At 37.9% G+C, this 22,289-nt stretch overlaps 1 protein-coding gene across 1 annotated transcript in view; it reads right to left on the bottom strand.

The window, feature by feature from the left end:
* The window catches only part of ppm1e (protein phosphatase, Mg2+/Mn2+ dependent, 1E), a 50,512-nt gene extending 30,719 nt beyond the window's left edge, over positions 1-19,793 (bottom strand). Inside the window, exons 1-2 of the mRNA XM_024266760.2 lie at positions 19,218-19,793; positions 18,907-19,100 (exon numbers count right to left, since the gene is read on the bottom strand). Of these exons, the coding sequence (XP_024122528.1) occupies positions 18,907-19,091 (185 nt within the window). The 5' untranslated portion in view covers positions 19,092-19,100; positions 19,218-19,793. The remainder of the gene's footprint in view (positions 1-18,906; positions 19,101-19,217) is intronic.
* Between the last annotated feature and the right edge of the window lie 2,496 nt (positions 19,794-22,289).

Here is a 22,289-nt window from a genome sequence, read left to right as displayed (position 1 = left end):
GTGTTTTTAGTAAAACAGCCTCAGCTGTTGGGTGTATTCACGCTGGCAGGTTCGATTAGCACCAGGGTTTGTTTCTTGTTTTTTTTTGGCAAGTGTGAAAACAGTATGTCAAAGAGCGAGAGCTATTTAGGTGTCGCCAACAACATCTCAGGTGTTAAAGGGTTAAGGCCCAAAGACCTTTACAGTCCCAGTTACCCAGGGGCGGCAGTAGAGATTTTGGGCCGCATGAATATAATTTTTATAGGGCCCCGAACACAGTGGTAAATTTGCATTAGGGTACTCTGTGAGCCCCCCCAGTCTGGGCCCCTGGAATCAGCTTTATCCCCTCTTTTCAGCACCCTTACATTCACCGCTTAACACTGGCGCCAATCTATAACCATCAGGAGCAATGTGGGGTCTTTCCCAAAAGTACTAAAGTCTCATTTCTACTGAGCGGTCCAGTCCGGTATAGTACGGAGTGGTACGGTATGGTCCAGTTAATTTCTGGTGAGTGTTTCCACTCAGTTAAGCCACACTTCCACTGAGCGGTTTGTTTTCCCAGTACCTGCGTGGTGTAACGAGTAGCATTCCTCTTGCTCACCATGTATCACATCATCGCCAAGGATGGCAAGGAATGTTTGCAGTTCCACCGCTGACCAGGCTTTGCCGTTGTTTGCAGGCATTTTCAAAGGGGGCAACCAAACCTAGAATCCTCTATCAGAGGCAGACTACTCTACTTCTGCACCACAGCAACCCAATAGTTAATATGTAATAATCAAATGATTTAGGACAAGCTGGTTTGATTCTTGCCTTGGTCAGGCAGTTTTGTTCACGTCAATCTTTGGTTCACTTCTAGAGAGGCCTAGACAAATGTATGACATCCATTAGACTTCTCTGCCTGAGTGAACCAAATCTGCAGGTTCATTATATTGTGAAAGCAGCTCAAGACATTAGCAAGGCCGTGCCATGCTGAAATCAACAAGGAATCAATAGTTTTCCTTTCCTAGGTCTACTCATAATTTCACAAACCCTTATAAAGTGTCTACTGCAAAATCTGTTCACATTTCTACCAACTCTATCCCATCCTTGAGTTCCGGGCCAGGTGCCGTGGCAGGCCTCTACGAGGCGAGCCAGTGGCTAGCACCCGGGAACGGCACCAGAGGGATCGCATGAGCTACCAGAAGAGCCATACTCGGGGGCCAGATGGACTCAGACACAGCCCAATTGGTGTGCTGTGAACAGGCCCTTCCAGCAGGAAAACAGAGCTCTGGCCACTGAAGTTTGCATGTTTGCTTCACATTTGCATGCTTTACCTCAGGGTGCTCTTTTTTTCCTCCTGTAGCTGCAGTCATGACTGTGTGCTACAGCCCGGTTTTCCACTCTCCCTCCCTATTGAATACTAGCAAAATCCCAACTCCCAGTCTTTCCCTCAAACGTGAATTTTACAGTAAATCAGTTTCTTTCCGAGCATCAGTCAGTTTATTAATAAAAGTCCTTTGTGACACTAAGTAGAGATCTTAAATATAACAACACATATTTTAAACTTTATGAGGTCTTTTCCTGATTCATTTACCACATTTTACCTTCCAACAGACCAGGGAGACTAGACTCCCAGTGTTTCACTCAACTTGGATAACAAATTGCATTTCTTGCCGAGTGCATTTTTCCTTTGCTAAAAGCCCATCTAGAAATAAATTGAGCAGTTTATGCCTCTGATTCTTATGCTCAAGTGGGAAGCAAATGATTCAAGCGTGAATGCTTACTGAGAACATTATTTTTACTGTAAAAATACAGAGCTCTACTATTACTGGACAGAAATCATTTTTGGTTTTCATAGTGAAGAAAAGACACAAAATCCTTTTTGATGGCAAAACTGCCACAAAAGTTATGTTATTTGCTCAAGTATAAGCTCTACATTTTTGCAAGTTGTTCCCCTTAAGATCTGTTTTTTTCTTAATGTTCATTTTAAGAAAACTAACTGTGAGAATCAGGAGTAGAAATGTGTGTAATTGTGCAGAAAATAAGTATTTGGTTAATAACTAAAGTTCAACTCAATACTTTAGAATGTAATCCTGGTTGTTTCCAGTTTTCACACACTGTAGTTGCTATTTTGGTCCATTCTTTCATGCAGATCTTCTCTAGAACTTTGACTACTAATTTTCTACTCCCTCCACAGATTCTATATTGGATTGATGCCCAGAGATTGGCTACTCCAGAACCTGGAAATGTATTTTATATAGTCGGCCCCTTGTTGTCTGGCCATGTTCACTGATAGAAGGAGATTTCTGCTCAACATCTCACCTTCAGACGGATCAGTCATCCTGCCCTCTTTGCAGAAAAGCAGCCCCCATGCATGATGTTTCCACCCCATGCTTCACAGTGGGTGATGTTCTTGTAGCTCAGTCTTTTTCCCGTCCAAACACAGCAGGTGGTGTTTATATCAAAGCGTTCCATTTTGGTCTCATCTGACCACATGACCTTCTCCCAATCCTCCTCTGAATCATCCAAATGCTCTCTGGAGAACGTTAGACGGGCCTGGACATGTGCTGGTTTAAGCAGGGGGACTTTGAAGCTCTGCAGGATTTGAATCCATGACGACGTAGTGTGTTGCTATCGAAACCTTTGGCTACTGTGGTCCCAGCTCTCTTCAGGTCATTGACCAGTTCTCTTGAAAAGTTCTGGTCTGTTTCCAATTTTCTTGAGGTCATTTGCATCCAACCAGGTGAGATGTTTCATGGAGCTCCAGGTGGAAGGAGATCGTCAGTGATCTTGTATTTCTGTCACGTTCTAATAATTGCTCCAACACTTAATTCCTTCTCACCAAACTGTTTGCTTATTGTAGATTGGTTCATCCCAGTCTTGTTAACATGTACAGTCTTGGCCCTGGTGTCCTTTGACAGCTCTTTGGTCTTGGTATATGGTGGAGAGATTGCAGTCAGACTGTTTAAGTGGGACAACTTGCAGAATCAGTGACTGATAAGTCTTATTTTTGCCTTGCTGTATGGTAGAAGACCAAAGAACCTTCCATCTTCTTTTAGAGGCTCTGTTTGCTATTGAACTTTGTGTCTTTGTTTAGAGATTTAGAGAAAATAAAAAAGAGTTCTTAATATTTGTCTTGTCTTAGTGTTAATACATAATTTTTTTTAAAGTGTTTTCTCTAAGATAAACTTTAGTTTTGTTTTTTATCTTTGCTCTCCTGTGAACTTAGACCAGTTAAAAATATATCCTCCACATAAATTTCATAACACACAAATCAAATATTTTAAAAACAAGAATAAACCATGCAGACCCACCAGTTTTCAGCACACTAATGGTTAAATAAATACAGAATTATAATAAGTTTTGTTCACAGAACTGTCCTTTATGAAGATGGCCAAACAAGCAAAAGTTCCTAAGTCAAAGTTTCTGCACAGGAAAAACAAACTGCATCCACTGCTGCCTGCAATAAGTATCTTTTGGGAATGAGAAACTATTTTTGGCAGCGCAGACTCTTTCCGGGAGGGGCTGTTCTCCAATTTGTGATGTCACAATGTGAAGGCCCACTCGTTTTCATGGATTGGGAGGGGCTAATGCTCATTACGCAAGTGTTTTAGAGGAATACTTAGAGATGCATGAATGGAATGAATGTTTTAATTAACTATAATACACTTAAAAGCTCAAAAAGTTGATTTTGCATGATATAGGTCCTTTAGTTTTGAAAAAAGGCAGTGTGTCTTATATATTCTTTGTATATGGATTCCTTTTGTTTGTGCTTATGTTGAAGCAATTTTGAGAGATACAAGGCGTTCAGTTAAAATCTTAGTGTTTTTTGCTTTGTTTCTTTACGAGTTACAAACAAGGTTACGTTTTTTTTCTGTAAATACACTAACGTGTACTTACATGGTTCTAACAAAGTTGGGAGTTACCGTACTCACAGTAACGTAGGTTTTAGCTGGATCTGTCTGTTTTTTATGAGTTGCAACCAAGGTTGGGAGTTACAGATATTGTGAATACTCTGACCAGGCGACCATGTATCATATACAAGTTCAAGAGTTACTATGAACACAGTCAAAGTCTGACTGACTGACTGACTGACTGACTGATCTCCGACTCTTTTGTCTCACTTTAATGCGTCTTATATATGAAAAAAAGTTTGAAAATAGACCATTTACAATCCGGTGCACTTCATAGTGCGGAAAATATGATAATTCTGTGACAATTAAATCCACGTAGCTGTAACCCCATCCCACATTCCAACTCTCTGTGGTTTGCTTGACCTACTACAATCCGAGTACTCAGGACATTCAGGACACTAATCGTGCTCCAGGAAGAAATGTGTCAAACTGAAACAAGGTCATTACTGCTCGTAGGAGAGCATTTACTGCAAAGCTATACTCATAAATGCCACAAAAATTTAGTTTTAACTGAAAAAAAACATGTTTAATTCATTAGAATATTATTGCAATATTTATAAAGTTGTGTTTTTATCATTGGTATTTCCTGTCTTGTTTGCCGCCACTGTTATCTTCTGTTGGGGAGTCACACCAACATCTGAAGTTCATGCTAAATAAGTTGGTAAAGTATTTGTGTCTCCTGTTGCACACTGTTCCTTTATGACTGAACACAGAACACGATTGCTGTAGATGTCAAAAGCTGCTGCTTTTGGTGCAGAGCAGTGACTGAGGCTGCTCTGTAGGGTAATCCCAACGAGACTCTCTGATTAAGGGATTACTCCTCAAAACTAATTTCAGAGGACGGGATAGACCAAAGCTTCCAGGCAAAACATTAGAAGGAAAGGAAGTGAGATGAAAAACTGATGAGGAGCGTGCATGTTCAACACGGTCATTGTCACAGTACTTCCAGCAATGATGGTCCTGCACTCTCAATAACTAGGCTGCTTTTTTACAAAGTCAGAATCCCTCAAAGTCACAGACAACCCCCGATTAGGAAGAGACGAAGCTGAAAAAACAGCTCCAGTTTTTCAGAGTTGCTCTAGAAAGCCGAGCCGTTACTTCCCAGGAGCCTCAGAGGATGTTCATCTCCAGGGGGATCAAATCTCCTGGCTTTTTGTTGCTCTGATTAAAGAGTGAAAAGCCAGCGAACAGACAGATGGCATCATGAAAAGTAGGACTTTTCAACATTCCATGTAAACTCGCTTTCAGCCCAAGAGCAAACTGGGACTTTAATTCATCGCCCAGTGGCTCCCTTTTGAAGAGTGACGGCTACGACGTACACAGTCGACGTGCCTGCTGATGTTCCACTCTGGATGTAATGGATGTGATGAGTGCTGTATGCATTGTCTTTGAAACTAGTTCAGCCCAAAAGAGGTCACTTCATTCTGAGACGGTGCATGTGGGACTCTGGTGGATGGTCTGATTTTTCTGCTGCAAAGTGAGAAAATCGTCTAACATTGGCTCCCCGCAGACTCACTTTGAGCCTTGGACTGCAGCTTTATTCTGAATCATTGCTATGGTAATACACACAATACATCCCACTGTGGCATTGCAGTGCTTTTCTATGGAAGCCTCTGCTGTGTGTCTGACCTTTGATGTTCTAATTAAAGCAGAAAGAGGAACAAATTGTCAGATATGTTAGCAGTCTGCACAGTGAAAGCTGCTTCACTCTGCTGGCTCGTAGCTAATGGACAATGTTCATTAGAGGAAAAATCCAAGTCACCTTGCCATGAACCACACTGCCACCACATAATTATTTCCCACAGCAATCCTGGACCAGATTGTTGTTGATTTTTTTTTTTTTTTTAAATGCACCCTTGAGCAAAATTTTGTCCTCATAACATACTCAATTAATTTGTGACAAAAAGAATGACCCCTCTAAAAAAGATAAAGATAACAATTCAGAAGGCAAAACCATTAAAAAAAATGAATGGGGCCAAAATTTCTTATGAGGGCTCAAAAAAATTTTTAAATCCATTAATAAAACACACGTGTCAGGGATAACCAAAGACAGTTTTGAGATTATTATGGGATGGCAACAGGATCTATTTCTTGGAAGCCATGTTGTGGGAAATTTGTCAATTTTTTAATGTTCGTACAACATGGAAAAACAAAAATTTAGTTCGAGCAATCTTCAAAAAACTTTACACATGTGCCACAAGATTAAGGCTTTGTCCAAATTCCCACTCTAATCCCTAACTACTAAAAACTATATAGTGCAGGACTATCTAGTGCACTGGATTTTAAATGCAATTCAGGCCTTATGCTTACTTTTATTTTTCTAAATGGCGAATATGACAACAATTTCACAAATGTTTGCAAAATGTTGAAGTTATAGATTCGGACAGCACTACAAAATGGTAAAGCCATTATATAGTGAACTATGTAGTGAGTAGTGAAAGCATTCGGACATGGACTAAGTCTACAACCACAACCAAAGTTTCATTGACCTTGGAAGCCGCCATCTTGATTTTTCTAATTAAAAAAAATAAAAATAATAATAAAAAAAAAGACTTTTGATACTTTCTACTAATTTAAACTCCCCCAAGAGATTTTCATTTTATCATGAGCATCATTGGTAAGCTACCTGGGAAAAAATGTTGAAGATTTTTAACAGCTTTAGCGTGGCAAGCTTGCAAAAGTGGCGTTCCTTTACTGCTCGCACATTTATTTTTTATATGAATACTGTGAAAATTGTCAGGTTTGAGTATTTGTTAGTAGTGAGGATTTTTGGTCATGCTCTGTTTAGCCCTTCCGCTCTCTTTGGGGTCCAGTTGACTCCAACCACATATTGATATGTGATTCCTTCCATGACAAAGGTGGACAGGATTTTATGTCTGTCATGGACATTAGTGAAACTCAAAAATCAAAGATAAAAAAAAGTTCAGCGCACTGTCTTTGGGGGGTCCAGATGACCCCACTTTTAATGTAAACAAACTAAGGAGAGCGGAAGGGTTAAAAAGTCACACCAGTTTCAGGTTCATGATCCACAGCTGTCTTAAGTTCAGTTAATTGCCCTGAGAAAACTTAAGAGTCTGGTTTTCAGTTTATCCTGGTCAGGTCATGTGCTCTGTTCTGTTATGCCACCTTTCTGTTGCTGCTGTGGTTTTCTGTCATTTTTAGTAAATGTTTTAAGTTCCTGTATCCAAGTCTAGTCTCTTCTGCATTTTGGGTCCTCCACCACCACTTCCTGAAAAAAATGTAATATGAATCATTGGCTCAAGCTAAACAAAATGATATAACATATGAAATGAACTTGCATTGTCAAGAAATCAAAAAATGTATTTTTACAAAGGAGGGATCTATTGAATCTGTTTATAATCATTTTAGCTGTTGGGCTAATTTGTCACTACAATATTTAAAGTGAAATGTTGTAAAAATTATCAACACTAATGTTTTTCACCTTTTTTCTCTTTTCCACTCATGCTTCTTCCTGCATGTGACAACAGCTTTCTGCTTGTTAATTATCCCTCAGTGTGAAAGTCAATGATTTTCTTTGAGTCAGTGTCAAGTTCTCGGTTTGTCCTCCTTTTGTTTCCCCTTAATTCAAGTTTATGACAGTTTGATTTCGTCCTATTTTTGTGTTGTTTATTTGAGTTTCTGCCACTAGTCTCCGTCTCCTGCATTTGGGTTCTTCACACCACCAAATCCCGGCATTAGCAGTACACTGAAAAATCTGATTTGAGTAGTACACCTCACTCGACGTCCACACACTAATGCAAACTGTGAGAGTGTCACTACTGAGGTTACATAAAAGCTGCGAAAGTATATTAATATAAACAAGACCGACGTCGGGCTGAATGAATGCCATCACTTTAGCAGATTAGATACGACCTCCTTTGTCACAAGTAAGTAATAAATAACAGCAACTTCCAGCAGTTTTATAGGTAGGACACAGGGGACTCTTAATGTTCCTGCGATATAACAGAGCCATGATTCTCAGCTGCAAATGAATCGAGACGCCTTACTGGAGACATTACAATTCCCACACTGCTCCTTTAAAACCACAGTTCATCTTTTTTTTTTGTCATACCCAGATGTCAACTTGTGCAAAGAATATATTTACAGACTAGACTCGTTCAAACACAGAGATGAAATGAAAAACTGGAGAGTAAACACAAATGAGGCTTTAGGGGCTTCTTTTATGACTTCGAAAGTAGCAATGAAAACGCTGGCTGGCACCCAGGCAATTAAACCAGCATATCTTTTCACGGAGAAATTTATCTCATCCTTAGATAAGATGATGCAATTACTGCCAAACTAATTAAAATCTCATTATTCTGCATTGTTCCTCTGTGTTGTAACAGGTTTTTCTGATGCTTTTTCAGATGTGTCAGTGTTGGTGAGAGCCCCTTAGGAGTGGGAGTGGTTCAGATTAGCCAGGTTGGCATCAAAGCCTCGCTTTTGGCAGCGTGTCTCCAGTCCAGCATTCTTCTCTTGCCTGGGGGAAGCCCTCATAAATGAAGCCCTTGAGGGATTTGCTTGCTTCAAACAAAGTGAGCTCGTCCTTGAACCAGAGGACGTGACTCATAATAGCTGAGGTTTGCCCAGAGAGCAGTGGGGGCTTGTTAATCACCAAATGTTGGTGTGACTGATTAGGGAAAAATACTGTGGAAGAGCCTGGCAGATTGCAGTTTGAAATCAAGACTACAGATTTTTTATTACATTAAAAAGACCCCATCATTGATTTGCTAAATATTGTGTGTCTGAAAGGAGGAAAAGTGCAAACTTGTGACTTTAGTTGAATATGTTGTGCAATCTTAGCCTAGATTAATTCTTTTTCTAATTGTTTCCATGTTCTCCTTGATTTGTACAAAAAGATAGCTACCAAATTTCATTATAATGATCCTTGCAAAGATTTAAATGTTTTTAGACATTCAAGAGATTTTCGTTTAGACTTCTCTTTTCTCTACACAGTCGAGATGTTTGTCTCATTTCTTAGAAATAAGTAAAATATTATTAAAATCAGTCAGTCTGTTGCTCCATGCCCTTAATAATATTAAAAACTTGATTTAAGACTTAAACTAACATTTTACAGTATTCAATTTAGAGAATGTTAGACTTTAAAGTTAAAAAAATGAAGACACGGTAGTACAGGCATTCATTATCAATAATTTAGAGACAAATAAGTAAATGTATATATTAAGAATTAAAGCTAGTTTTAGATTTAATGAAGATTTATTATGATGAGCCAACTTACACTAAGATTGTATTCTCATTTTGCTTACAAAATGCTTAATTTCCACTTATTACACTAGTTTTTGTCACTATAATGAAAATGAACTAGAATTAAGTAAATAGTCAAAAAATACAAGAATTTGCTTAGATCTAGCAAAAGCTATTTGTTGGGGTTTATAACATTCAATTTGAAGTCATACTATGTCACAGAAAGCTTTTTTTTGGTTATTTTTTTCTTTTTGAATGCTTGAATTGTAAGAAAATTCTTGTTTTTAGATTTTAATATCTTATAAGATTTCTTGCAAAGTGAAAATTACTTGTTGCATGGACATATTACTACTCTCTAATGTTTGTTTTCCCTAAGATTTATTGCTTTTACAATAAGGCAAGTTTCAATAATGCCCAAAGCTTTGATGACTTGGACAAGATATGTAGACGGACCACAGAAACCTTTTTTATTTAAACAGATAATCCTCTTATAGCTTAAATAGTCTAGAACACATTTCTTACTGCAGGTAATTTGCAAATTCCAAAATTCTTTTTGTAGTCGCGTTAATCTTTTTTTCAGGATGCTTTTCTTCAGCTTTTACAGCATAAATGTAGCATTAATTTAAAAATAAAATATATATAAAGATTCAGAGTAAAACCTCAAATGTATTCAATTAATGTAGAGAATTTACCAAAAAAAGTAGTTCTGACACTTCCAGTCTTCGTTGGTTTTGACATCAAATCAAGATTTGAGTTTGCAGTTTCTTTAGGCTAAATTAACCAATCTATGAACTATCATAAGCATCTATTGTGCAAATTTAAATTAACTAATCAAGAAAGGAAACTTTTTCCAACTTCAGTCTTTATAATTTCTACAATGTTGGAGTTTAAAAAAAATTGATTTTCTTGCATTTTGGAAACTGAAAAAATCTGTGATTAGAATCTCGCTAATTTTCTTAATTTCTAATTGTTTCTCTATCGGAAATTAGGGAAAACAAATTACAGTTACGATCCCAGAGAAACAAAAAGGAATCTTCAATCAGCAGAAGCTTGAAAATATTTGTTCTAATCACATTTATGAGGAACATACCTCCTCCTGTTCACTTTTATTAAATAATCTAAGCATAACAAACATAAAAATAGTTATGAAGACATAAAGTTTGTGCTGATTAGTCTATCTTTGTAAGCTGTATTATTTCATGTGCTGTTCTTCATTGTGTTTGAGATATAACTTTAGACTAAACTGTTTTATAAAATAGGAATCAGAAATAATCTGTGGTCAATTGTACATGAGAAAATGTGCATATTTAAAAATATATTATTGTTAAAATTATTATTTTTGCAAATTAGTGTGCATGCAACACCTACACTACTATTAGTGATAAGAAATATCACTGAATTGTATAATTATGTAAAACTAGCCTGAGAACCATTGAGGAGAGAACCACAGACACTGCTTTCCTTTTTTATTTTTATTTTTTTTTTTAATTCTATGTGATGTTCCAGAAAAATCTTTAAGGGAAAACAATGTTTGTTCTGCAAGAAAACTAAATTAGCAAAAGAACAAACTTGTCTTATTCTGTACAAAGAGGATTTAGAGCGAAGAAGACTACCTTGACATTGCACTGTACATCCACAGTGGCTCTTTCCGGCAGTTATCACAGTCTGTGGTTTATCCTTTAACAACCCCTGTCACCAGCGGCTCCTCTACAGCCCACTCTTTAGTTAAGTGTGTGTGTGTCTTTGTGTGTGTGTATTTTAGAACACTGGAATGTGTGGTGTGTGAAGTAGGAAGCAAAATCCAGCCTCTCACTCTTCACAGCTGTGGGAGACTTTTCTGTTTATTCAGGTCCAAAAAGACTTTCCCCTCAATTATCATCACTCATCTGTTAACTCCCCCTCATACTGCTCTTCAAACCATCAGTTCATCAGCAGAAATATGCAGTAATATCAGTTAATTTTCTTATAAATGCACTAAAGTGTCTTTTTGGATGAGACACAGTGGACAGAAAGTCTTCCTCAAAAACCCTAAATTTACAATCTGCATCTTGAATTAGATTTTTTTATGCTTTATTTTGTTATCTAACGCACAACTAATACCCAAATCAAAAGGAAATGCATCATTTCATCCCAATCCCATAAAAATACTTTGTTTTTCTGTAACAAGACAGAGGCTTTGATTCTAATTTGAATTTAGTTAATCAGTTAATGACAAATTAAACATTAACATTCAAGCTAATAAAGGCACCTTGTATTTACAAGAAAGGATCTTTTCCCCAGTTTCTTTTCTATTTGTTACAAACCTTCAGAGATTTCTGGAGTCGATGAGATAAATTACAGTTTAAAACATTTTATTGCATTTAAAATATATTTTTAATACCATTTTTGATTTTTAGCGGTTGTAACATAAACAAAAGTACAAGTACAGATGCAACAATGAGTTCTTTATAAATAAAAATGCTCATTAAAACACCTTTAATTACATTTGTTATAATCAGATAATATGCAAACAATTAATTTGATCCACAGAAGATTTTTTCATAAAATTGACTTATTAAAGCTTTAACTTTTATTTTATTTAGCAAAGCATTTTAAGTCGTGCTTCATAAATCTGGTTTTCCTTATAAAAAACAAACAAAAAAAACGATTACAATTACTTTATTTTAGTGTTCGTTTATCTAAACTTAGTGAAACTACTCATGTTAGACCACAGAAACTTGTTAACGTTTGGTTATTCCTTAAACCTTTAACATCAGGGTTTTAGTTCCAGTGTTAACATTCTTTTAACTATGGTAGCTTTTCAACCATTTACGTTGTTATTTCCAGTGGAAAAGTCCCCTTGCAACCCTTTACAGTAGTGAAGTATTTACGCAGTCAACGTGAACAAAGTAATGTTAGGAATGTGGTGCATATCAGTGCAAACCCGATATAAAAACCTGTCTTTTTCTGTGTCAGACTAAGATGATTCACGTTGATCGGGTAAAGGATGGAGGAGTTACGGTGTGTCAAGGAGAGAGTGTTTATTAGCCGTCACCAATGACATCTCAGGTGTTTAAGGGTTAACTTTGGATGTGCTTAGGCAGCAGCATTACTTTATCTAGGTAAAGAAAACATTGCTGTGTGTTCTACCCGTTAATCAGCTAACAGGAATTAGGATTAAGCGTCTGTTGCATGTATGTTAAAAAAAAAACAACAAAAAACCTGTTTTGAGTCGTGACATTAGGCTGTAAGGTGTGACATTGTTTAAAAAAAACCTTGAACTCTCAAGTGGCATAAACAAGTGAACTCATGACAACTTCAAAACTCTCATGAGGTTTGTTGCAGTGGGAATCTAGAGGGATTGTCCAGCAAATGAAAGAATGGGAACAATCCATAGACTGTATATGGGAACTGGACTGAGTGACCCCTCCCCTCAGACCAATCACAGCTTGCTAACGTTGTCTGGTTCCAACATGGCGAAGTCTGTATTACAGAAAAATTACAACTAATTTGACTTGATTTGGTTGAAACTGAAATCAAGGCATTTTCTGTGGCGTCACACACTCACTATGTCCAGTTCTCACTTATACAGTCAACTGAACACAGTGTAAAAAGACTATATATATTTTTTATTAACTTGTTAATAACTTTCTATATAGTGAGGAAGTCACTTCTACCAATACATGAAAGTCAGAGGACTTCCCACTTATTTTTTCGTTGTTTATTTTTTACTCCCCATCACCTCCAAAAAAGCCACTCTTGTGATGACTGATGACATTTTTCGATGCTCCAATCAAGTGTGAAAGCAAACCAAACCTAAGACACATTTTTGGCATTTCCATCCCACAAAAACAATGTCCACAAGACTATCAAAGTGTGAAAGTGTCCTCAATTTGTGCATTTCTTCTCAAAATTATCTTTAAAGAAAAAAACATTTTGTGATTTTTCTTAGATTCGTCTCAGTTTAAACCCAGGTTGTCCTCGTGGACTCTCAAAACTAACTTCACTTTAGATGCAGCTGTCTTGAAGAAAACAGATGAACAAGCGTAGAATCTAACGCACACACGGGCCGCGTCCACACCCCCAGACTTGTTCTAGCACACCAAGTGCCTCACCCACCCCCCAGCAACACACAAAAGACACACACATACACACAGAGGGGATCTCTCTCTTCTTGCAGAAATCTATTATTAGATGTTCAGCCCAGAGACAAACTAATGACACACTGGGATGAATCACCATTGCCTCTGACTATCATTACACTGGCAGCGCTGCTACAGTAGACAGGATGCTGGCCACCACGCACATATAAACACACTCATACCATCACGCTGCTGCAACAACTGCAAGTCCTTGCACTGTAAGCACCGAGACACACCTCGCTGCAGGTTTTCAATCAAAGAAACCCTGCTGATGTAACGCCCAGGAACCCCCGACGTCCAACATAGATGGACCAAACTGTCGCCGTGGGGACCGACCTCAACATCCGACAGAACTAGAATCTTGCGATTGAGCAGATATTCTTCATGCTGAGCTTTTGTTTTTATGTTGACCAAAAAAGTCACACTTGGGATTTTGCACGATGAAAATGAATCATTTTATGAGAACTGGACTGAGGGACCACTCTCCCATAGTGTCCCGAATAGGAAGTGCCTGTTGGCTCCAAGAAGACAGAATCCCAAAGACTTCTATTAAGAAATAACCAGCTGTTACTCAGTCATTCTATTGGTCAGAACAACCATTCTTGTTAAGCTACCCTTTTTTCAAAGTATTTAATAATTTTCATTTTTTCAATAATATATTTTTTTCTTTATTGCAAGTTCTAAACAGGCCAATCAGATGTCTTTGCAAAAGCAAGGGGTCCAACATCTAACGTTTGATTTCAAGTAGCCGGTTATCAAGTGGTAGGGATGTGGACTTTCAACAAGCTCACTTTAGATTGGAGAGAGTGGTTGCCATAGAAATGTTGACTCAGCCTGGCTCGGACCAATCACTGCCTTCTGGCGACGTCTGGTTCCAACATGGCAAAAAAAAAAAAATGACGACTGAATTTTGTTTCGTTAGAACCACACTTAAGCCATTTCCTGTGGATGACATTGAGCTTGCATGTTCCAGTTTAACAACATTCTGAAAATGGAGGATTAGTTGGAACAAAGTAAAGCGAGAGCTTTGTTGGGTCCACCTCATTCATCTGCCAATTGAACAACACATCCAATGATGCTAAAATGTTACTTAGAAGCACAGTTGTCATGAATAGAAGCCCTAACCATCAAATACATTTTTGAAACCAAGAAGTTTTCAGGCTAAATTTTGGAATAGAATTAACATTTTTAACTTGGGAGCATTGACTGTATATAGAGAACTGGACTCATGATCCAACTAGGAACTACCTGCTGGTCCCAAAAAATCAAAATCCTTATGAGAAATAAACAGCTATTACTTAGTCATTTCATTTGTCAGAATAAATAGTCTTTTGCTGATACACCTTTTGAAAATCTTCTTGCTAATCCTAACTTAATTCTTTATATTTTTACTGTGGTGCAAGTTATTCAAATTATGAACTGACCAATCAGATGCATCTATAAAAGTAGGTGGCCTAAAGTGGAAAGCATGAAGCGTTTGACAGATTCTACTGAATCTGCTTTCATTGGAGAGGCCTTTTAAGCATGCTAACTACTAATTGGAGAGAGTGGTTGCCATAGAGACGTAGACCAAGACTGACATGGACCAGTCACAACTTCCTAAGGACGCTTGGTTCCAACATGGCAACAGACATACTGCAGAAAAATGGCGACTGAACTGACTTCATTTAGTTGGAACCATAAGTAATTTTTCTGTGGGTGACTCTCACTTGCTCTGTCCTGTTTTTTATATACAGTCAATCCTTGTGAGTCAATAGGAACTTGCTCCCTTTTGTAACCTGTCTCTGGTGGTCATTTGAAGAACTGCATCACTTAGTACTTTTGAGTTTCTGTCAAATTTGGAAAGGAAGCTCAAAAAAACCCTCATCCATACTTTGCATGCACATTTACAGAAGTTATAACTTTTCACATTTTAACCACCAATACTGCAGAAAAGTTTACTTTAAAATAATATTTTATAGATTATTCATAAGGTTTGTTTATGTTTTGAGTTAGCTGATGCCGCCTCCATGCTTTTTTTTTTTTTTTTAATAACCATCTGATTGTGTTTATTCTAACAAGCAGGCATTCAAAACATCAAAATACAATCAGGTGTTGATGCGACACAATAAAATTATTGTAATTCTCTTCTCAAGGAGCACCAATTCTTAACACAAAGAAAGCTCATTTAGGCTGTTTGTGTTGCTTTGACCAACAAGTCACTTTATCATCAACTGCAGAACTCCCAGATTACCAGAAATGTTACAGAAATGTCCTTCAGCTGTTACAGAGGTAAAATGGTGAAAAAAGTTCTGCAACTCAATTCTTCCTTTAGTCTTGGTGCTATTTACGCTGATCATTATTACAGATTCACATGTTTTTTTTACTTAAACAAATGCTGTGAATGAAACAATGATATATGAAACAAAAGGAAAGCCTTTGTCTGCATTTTTAACAGAGTGGAAACACAACTTAAAGTGGCTGCATCCAATGTTAATGGACGTCTAAGTGATACATCAGATCATATATCAAGTTTGTATAAGCCTTGATATATGATCAGAGCTCCGTGAACCGCTGCACAAGTCTGCAGGTCTGACTTTCAATGAGTAATGGAGCAGATCATTTCCAACTTTCAAACACTTAAAAAAACCCACTGTTAAAGTAATGCAATCAAATCCTTCAACCCAAACACACAGATTTGCTAGTCTGCTAAACTGTTTACTTTCTCTTTATCTCATAATGTGAAAGTCCAGGCTAAAAACTATAGTTATTGACTATGTAAAACAGCTGAAAGTTGGCAAATCTTGTTTTATTGAGACTTTAATTTATTGTTTTGATGCATTTATTAATTTGGTTTTTGATTTTTGTCTGTGTTTTTTCAAACAAATTAACAATAAACTGCTGCTTTTTTATTCTAATTGTACATGAAAATTTATATTTGACCTTAATCAGAAACACAGATGAAGATGCTACTCATCCTTCATTGTTCTTCTTTGTCCTGGATCAAGTTTGATCTAAAGAATACTGGCAAAAATGAAAGAAAGTGAAGTGAGTCAGTGAGTTATTCTGGTGAGTTTGACTAATGAAGGCTTCACACGTCTACATTTAAACCAGCATTCTTCATCAAACTTCACCACTTGATTTATAGCTTGATTTACATTCCTGCCATCCGTCCACAAACTCTAAGACAAAGGAGATTAATTTGCTTCTGTAGATGCTGGAACAAAAACTCGTTTTGTAGGCGTTTTTATTTTTTATTTTTGTCTTTCAGTCCATGTTCAGACAGAGCAGGTGTAACCGCGGGCTGATCCAGACACAGCAAGTATAAATACAACCTCACTGGGGGCTTTGAAAAGCTTCTACGCAGGAGTGCAAGTCAATTCTTGTGCTTTAGCTTTACATCAGTGTCACAACAAATAAAATCTCTGAGAATTATTATACAAAAGCGTAATAAAAAAATGTACTTAAAAAAAACAGCATAAATACAATGAGACCCTGTTTTATAAAAAGGACATTTTTAAAGTCCCACTCTGATCTTTTTTGATTTATTTTAATAACAGTAGACTTTAAATTATGCCCTTTTTGTCCAAAATCAAAAAAATTGTGTTGTCTTTTTGGACTTAATTTCTGCAAAGCAGCAGTAATTCATTAGAAATTTGCCTCTTTGTTGGTGGCATGGAGTAAGCCTGCCCTCACTTCCCATCATCCCTTTGTTTATACTCCTGCAAGCTTACAGCCCCTAGCAACCTAACATTACAGGTGCAACAAAAATCCACCCGTACAGTTTTGATTTGATTAAAGAGATACACAAAAATGCAATTTTAAGCTTAATTTTCTTTATATATGTCTTCCATCATTCAAAAAACTACCACAAGAACATGCTAAAAACAACAAAAACACGATCTTTAAAAGGAGCTTTCTTCAAATATTATTTCATAACATGACATTTCTAAATTAGTTTTAGAAATTAAACCATCTCTTCTTCAGCTCCTGGTATTTTCATCTTTCTGGCCTTTTTTTTAGTGCTGGGCTGCATGGAAAAAAAATTGTATATCGCGATAAAAATTATTTTATAGCAGAATAACGATATATATCATGATATATCAAGTAAAGTTAGTCTTTATTCTCTGAAAAAAGATAAAAATGTCATTAATTACTTTATTTTTTCAAAGTAACATATAACTAAATTGTCACAAACAAGACACATTTTTAAAGCGCACAACAGTTTTGTATTTGATAAAGTCAAATCAGAGTAAAGACTGCAGATTTAAAACCGTGAACTTTTAAGAAAACATTTTTCGCCAAGGTTTTTGGTTCATTTTAGGAGAGTGTCCTTCAGTTGTTGTTTCCATAACGATCATTCATTTATAAATCCTTTGAAAAGCAGTTCTCAGTAGAAAATAAGGATAAAAAGCAAGATTAAGCTCCAATGAAGACATGTTTTTTAACATGTTTTATGCTACTCAGTAGACGAGCCATAACACGCAAGACAAGCTGACCACACTCTGCCTCCCCCTTTTGGTCTGCAAGACCTGACTTGAATGTCTTAAAAGAATGCCAACAACATAAAGTGCTGAAACCTGAAAACACAAGATCCTCCTTCTCTTAAACTACATGAGTCATTTACTAAAGAATAAGATGCAAGATGTAGTTTTGAGTCATTTCTTTGCAGATGACCTCCATGTATTTTATGAATAATTTGAAAGTATGAGATGATGAAGGTTTAACCCCTAAGTGACCACCAGACCACACGGCGAAGGAGGAGATGCACATCGATCCAAACCTCCAAACCTGACAGCTCCAGCAGGTTCAAGAACGTGTGACATTTTCACAATATACGGCCCTGCTGGACTGACCTTATACTTGCTGCAGGCTGCGGGCTGTGCATGCAAACTGGTCATTAATGTCACTTTCAGACGTACAGGCATCAGTCCCCTTGCTACTTTTTGCCCTAGATGAGTCCTTCCAGCTTGCTCTTCCCAGCACAGTTTCTGCACCTATTTTGGATTCAGAAACCAGGCCAGGCAGCAGCGCTCAGGGCAGAGCTCACACAGTTTCTGCCAAGTTTCTGCACATCTCAGATGGAAGAGAGGGATTTTGTGGGCTGTCCAAAAAAAAGAAGAATTTTGAGGGGAGTTTTATCTTTAAAGGTTTCTACTTAACTGAATATAGATCAAATATGTCAGCCCGACCTGTTAATTGTCAGACATCCCCCCAGTCTGTGCTGGATTTCATGGTGCAACGATCGAGCCTAATAACATAACCGGTTAGGTTATTTTTAGCGCGCTGGAAGATGCGCTCACGGTGATGGCGACGGCTTCCTCCCCCTCCCTCCCGCAGCAGAATGACGCCGCGCTCTTACGCAAAATCAGGGGTTCACCTTTCCGTGGACCTCTGCGCTGCATGTCTATTTGTGGCACAAAGGTGGAAACGCGCAGATGGCGCAGAAGTTTCCCCCAACACCTCTCCCTTATCTCGCACGTGAGGTGTGATTTTTAGGCTTTTTTATTATTATTATCGTCTTGTCTGAACTTGCTGCTGGACACACCCTGCATCTCTGAGAACCAGGTAGCTGGATCTGTGGGAGGAAGCCAGCGGGCATTCCTGCGCTCCTGATGGGGCCCCAATAGGGGTCGCCGCTTTGCGCACAACAAACCCTCAGAAGCGCACACACTTATGATTAACTGACAGGAATAATAGCATGCCAGGACAGAAAGTGCAGACTTAACTATTTGTAGAGGTGCTGGAGGCAAAGGTCGAGGCATTCTCCTTCTATTTCGTCCTCAGACACCAGGTCCGATAAAGGGCGCAACGGCACCGGGTCGCTCTCCTGCAGAGGCATCCTCATCTCCCGGATAAAGAGCTCCAAGAACCGTCGGAAGGTTTTCTCCTCTGCTGCAGAGCCGGCCATCATTTCTCATTCCTGGACAGACAGGCAGACAGAGAGACACAGAGCTCCGCCCGTCAGTGAGAACAACTTGCTAAGAACAGAAGAGTCAGAAGACTAACCCAAGTGACTGTCGGTGCGCCACCATACTACCTGAATGACAGTGTGGTACCGGAGAAGCAGGGCAGTGGGCTGCCGGGGAGTCTGAGAGCGGCGGCGCGGAGGAGCAGACCGTGGCGTCTGTGGAGCTGGACGAGCTGTCACCGGCTGGACTGAGCCCCCATTCAGAGCCGAGCGGGAGCGCGCCGCGTTATCAGGGATTTCGGCTGATCAGGAGGCAGTGACGTCAGAGAGGCGGAGCGCGCACGTAGCTCTGCTTACTCGCGTCAACGGCAATCTGCGTCTATGTATATTTTTTATACATTGTAGCCACAAAAAAATAAATAAATAAAAACAGACACACACACGAAGAGTCAAAAGTTTTACAACAATCTAAAGTTTCCAGTATTTCTTAATAAAAATGTAGATTTTTTAAAATATATTTTGTTCTACATAAAGCTGGTAAAAATACATTGTGTTGAACAAAATGTATTCCAAAATTTGTATTCAATAAATTATCCATAATACAGATATAACAGCTTAACAGGTGCTGAATTCTTTCTAAATTAAACTGTTTAATATTAGGTTAACTCCAGATATTCCTTTAAATGTTCCACTCATCAGTCCATCCCTAACCAGCCCAGTGGAGGCTGTGACCACTCTTATTCTTTTGTCTTCATGTGTTATGGTATAGATTTATATTTTAATTCATTGTTTTGTTGTAGGATGTCCAACTATAGGTCCATATTTGAGGAATTGTGTGACTGCATCTTGGAGCCGGCAAAGTAGTCCCATACCATCATTCCTCCTTCATCTGTGAGAGTTTTAGGCACTGTGGACAATCCTTTCAGCTTTTTGACAACATAAAAAACATTCTGCACTCTTTCTTCCAGTCTGCCAGTGGCAATTCTTTAACAAGTATTTACTGATTCATTTTAAAAAAAAAAGCATTTGATTTTAATCATATAGTAAATTATGGCTGCAGATCTGATTCATAATCGATTCTGGGTCATTTTGAACGATCCGATTCACTGACCTAAAATCCATCAGGACATTTTTGGGCAAAAATTCAACCAGTGTGACTCAGAGATAAATACCTGGAGAGCACAGGTGAAGTTTTCCAGCTTGGTAATTTTCACATTATAGTAAAATAAACCTATTGCCTCTCAATCAAAATGGTATTTTCCAAAACCAATATAATCAATTCATTTAATTTTGAAATTATTTTACAATGGTATATAATTTCAGACAGATTTGTCTGGTTGGATTATGGGAATATAAATTGATTCATTGATTAAGTTGATTAATTGTTAGACTCCTAATAATTACAAGAATAGTTTCAAAAGTTGAATATTAATACATTTGTTTGATAAATGAGTACATTTAAATTTAGGACATTTATTTTTATGGTCCTAAAATCTTTAAAAGACTATGTTATACTTTTCTCAGTATTCCAAAACAAGTTTTCAAAGTTTTTGATCCAGCGTTGGAATATAACATGAGCCACATGTATAGTGTAAGAAATACGTATTTGATTCCTTGATTTTTTTTTTTTGTTTGTTTGTTTTTGCCCTCCTTACCCACCATGTTTGGAGAAAAAGAAATGCTGCCTATTTTTCTGCACACACCGTTTGGATAGGAGGATAAGTGGAGTCATGTATCATCAAATCCTGAGTGAGAACCTCCTTCCCTTCTGCCAGGAGGCTTAATGGGTCTTCCAACAGGGCATTGACCCAAAACACAGCCAAGGAAATCAAGGAATGACTGAAGAAGAAGTATATCAAGGTCATGGAATGGACCAGACAGTCTCTGGTCCACAATCCTGTAGAAAACCTACGGAGAGAGTTGAAGCTCAGAGTTGCCAAGCAAACAAACCTGAAGTCTTTTGTTAAGACGAGTGGACCAAAAATCCTCACAAAAAAATATTGACCTTAGTGCTTTTGCCACAAAATATTAAGTCTATAAGGCAAGAGAGTTCAAATATTTCCATCAATGAAATACAAATGAATTTATATAATTTCTTTAAAGTATATGTTCTTGATTTTCTTTGTGATTTTCAATCTATACACTGTTCAAATGAATAATTAGGATGACACAAACTCATTTTTTTAAGTGGGCAAACCTAAAATACAATTCTGCAAATACTTGTTTTCTCCTCTTTTGTACCATATTGTTGCTGCAGAGCTTAACTTTCAGGAAACATCCATGAGGAAGTAGTAAAGTGGGTTGTTTCAGACGCCTTACTTACCCACTTTGTGCAGCTCAGGGTCACCTCGTAGGAGAAAGCTTGGATCTATTTAAGTCGTCATCCTGCAACATAAAAAGTAAACACTGCACAGGTCCTCAGGTCATCGAAGGGCAACAGAGAAAAAGAGCGTGCACACTCACCAACTAGATTTAGACTCGTGCATGCTTCCAAGCTAGGTAGAGAAACCTTCAATTCCCATCAGAAAAGCATCATGCAGGTAGAATTGAAATCACCTTGCTATGAGGCAAAAAAGCTCAGTTTGTAGCTAAACAACAAAAAATGACTTTATACCCATCAGCTTTAGAAAAACTGGAGATTTGAACGCAACATTGAAAGCTAAATTATGTAAAGAACACTAGAAAAATCAAATCCTCACTGGTGTCTGCATGAGAGACCCTCAACTCCACCACCTCCAGGACAACAGGCAAACTGAAGTGGGTTCTCACAGGCACTTCTCCAAAATCAAAGGCTAAATCGAACCGTAAAAAAACAAATCTATTATCGGCATCAGAATTTGCTTTATTTAGCCACACGTGCACTCTCACATAGGATGTAAGAGCCGTTGTTTGATTAAAAAAGCCAATGTAAAGTGCCTTTTCAGATTCTGAGCTCTGATAAGGTCAGTAGATGTTACATAAGTGTGGACCATTTGTTATTTTCAAAAGCGAACCGCTCTCAGACAGCTTTCTCAACGGTGACTTGAAAATATCTCTGCATAAACAGGAAATTGTATTTTTAAAGTGCATTTCCTTGAACTTGCACAGTTGGCTTCAACACAATCGCAAATGACTTTATCAATATGAATCAAATAACCTGCGTTGTCTTAGAGAGCCAAATTACATAAGTCGTGACAAACACTTTCTAGAGCACCTGCCTTT

This window comes from Oryzias melastigma, linkage group LG14 (genome assembly GCF_002922805.2).
Source record: "Oryzias melastigma strain HK-1 linkage group LG14, ASM292280v2, whole genome shotgun sequence".
Lineage (NCBI taxonomy): Eukaryota > Metazoa > Chordata > Actinopteri > Beloniformes > Adrianichthyidae > Oryzias > Oryzias melastigma.
This window is presented reverse-complemented; position numbering and strand designations above follow the sequence as displayed.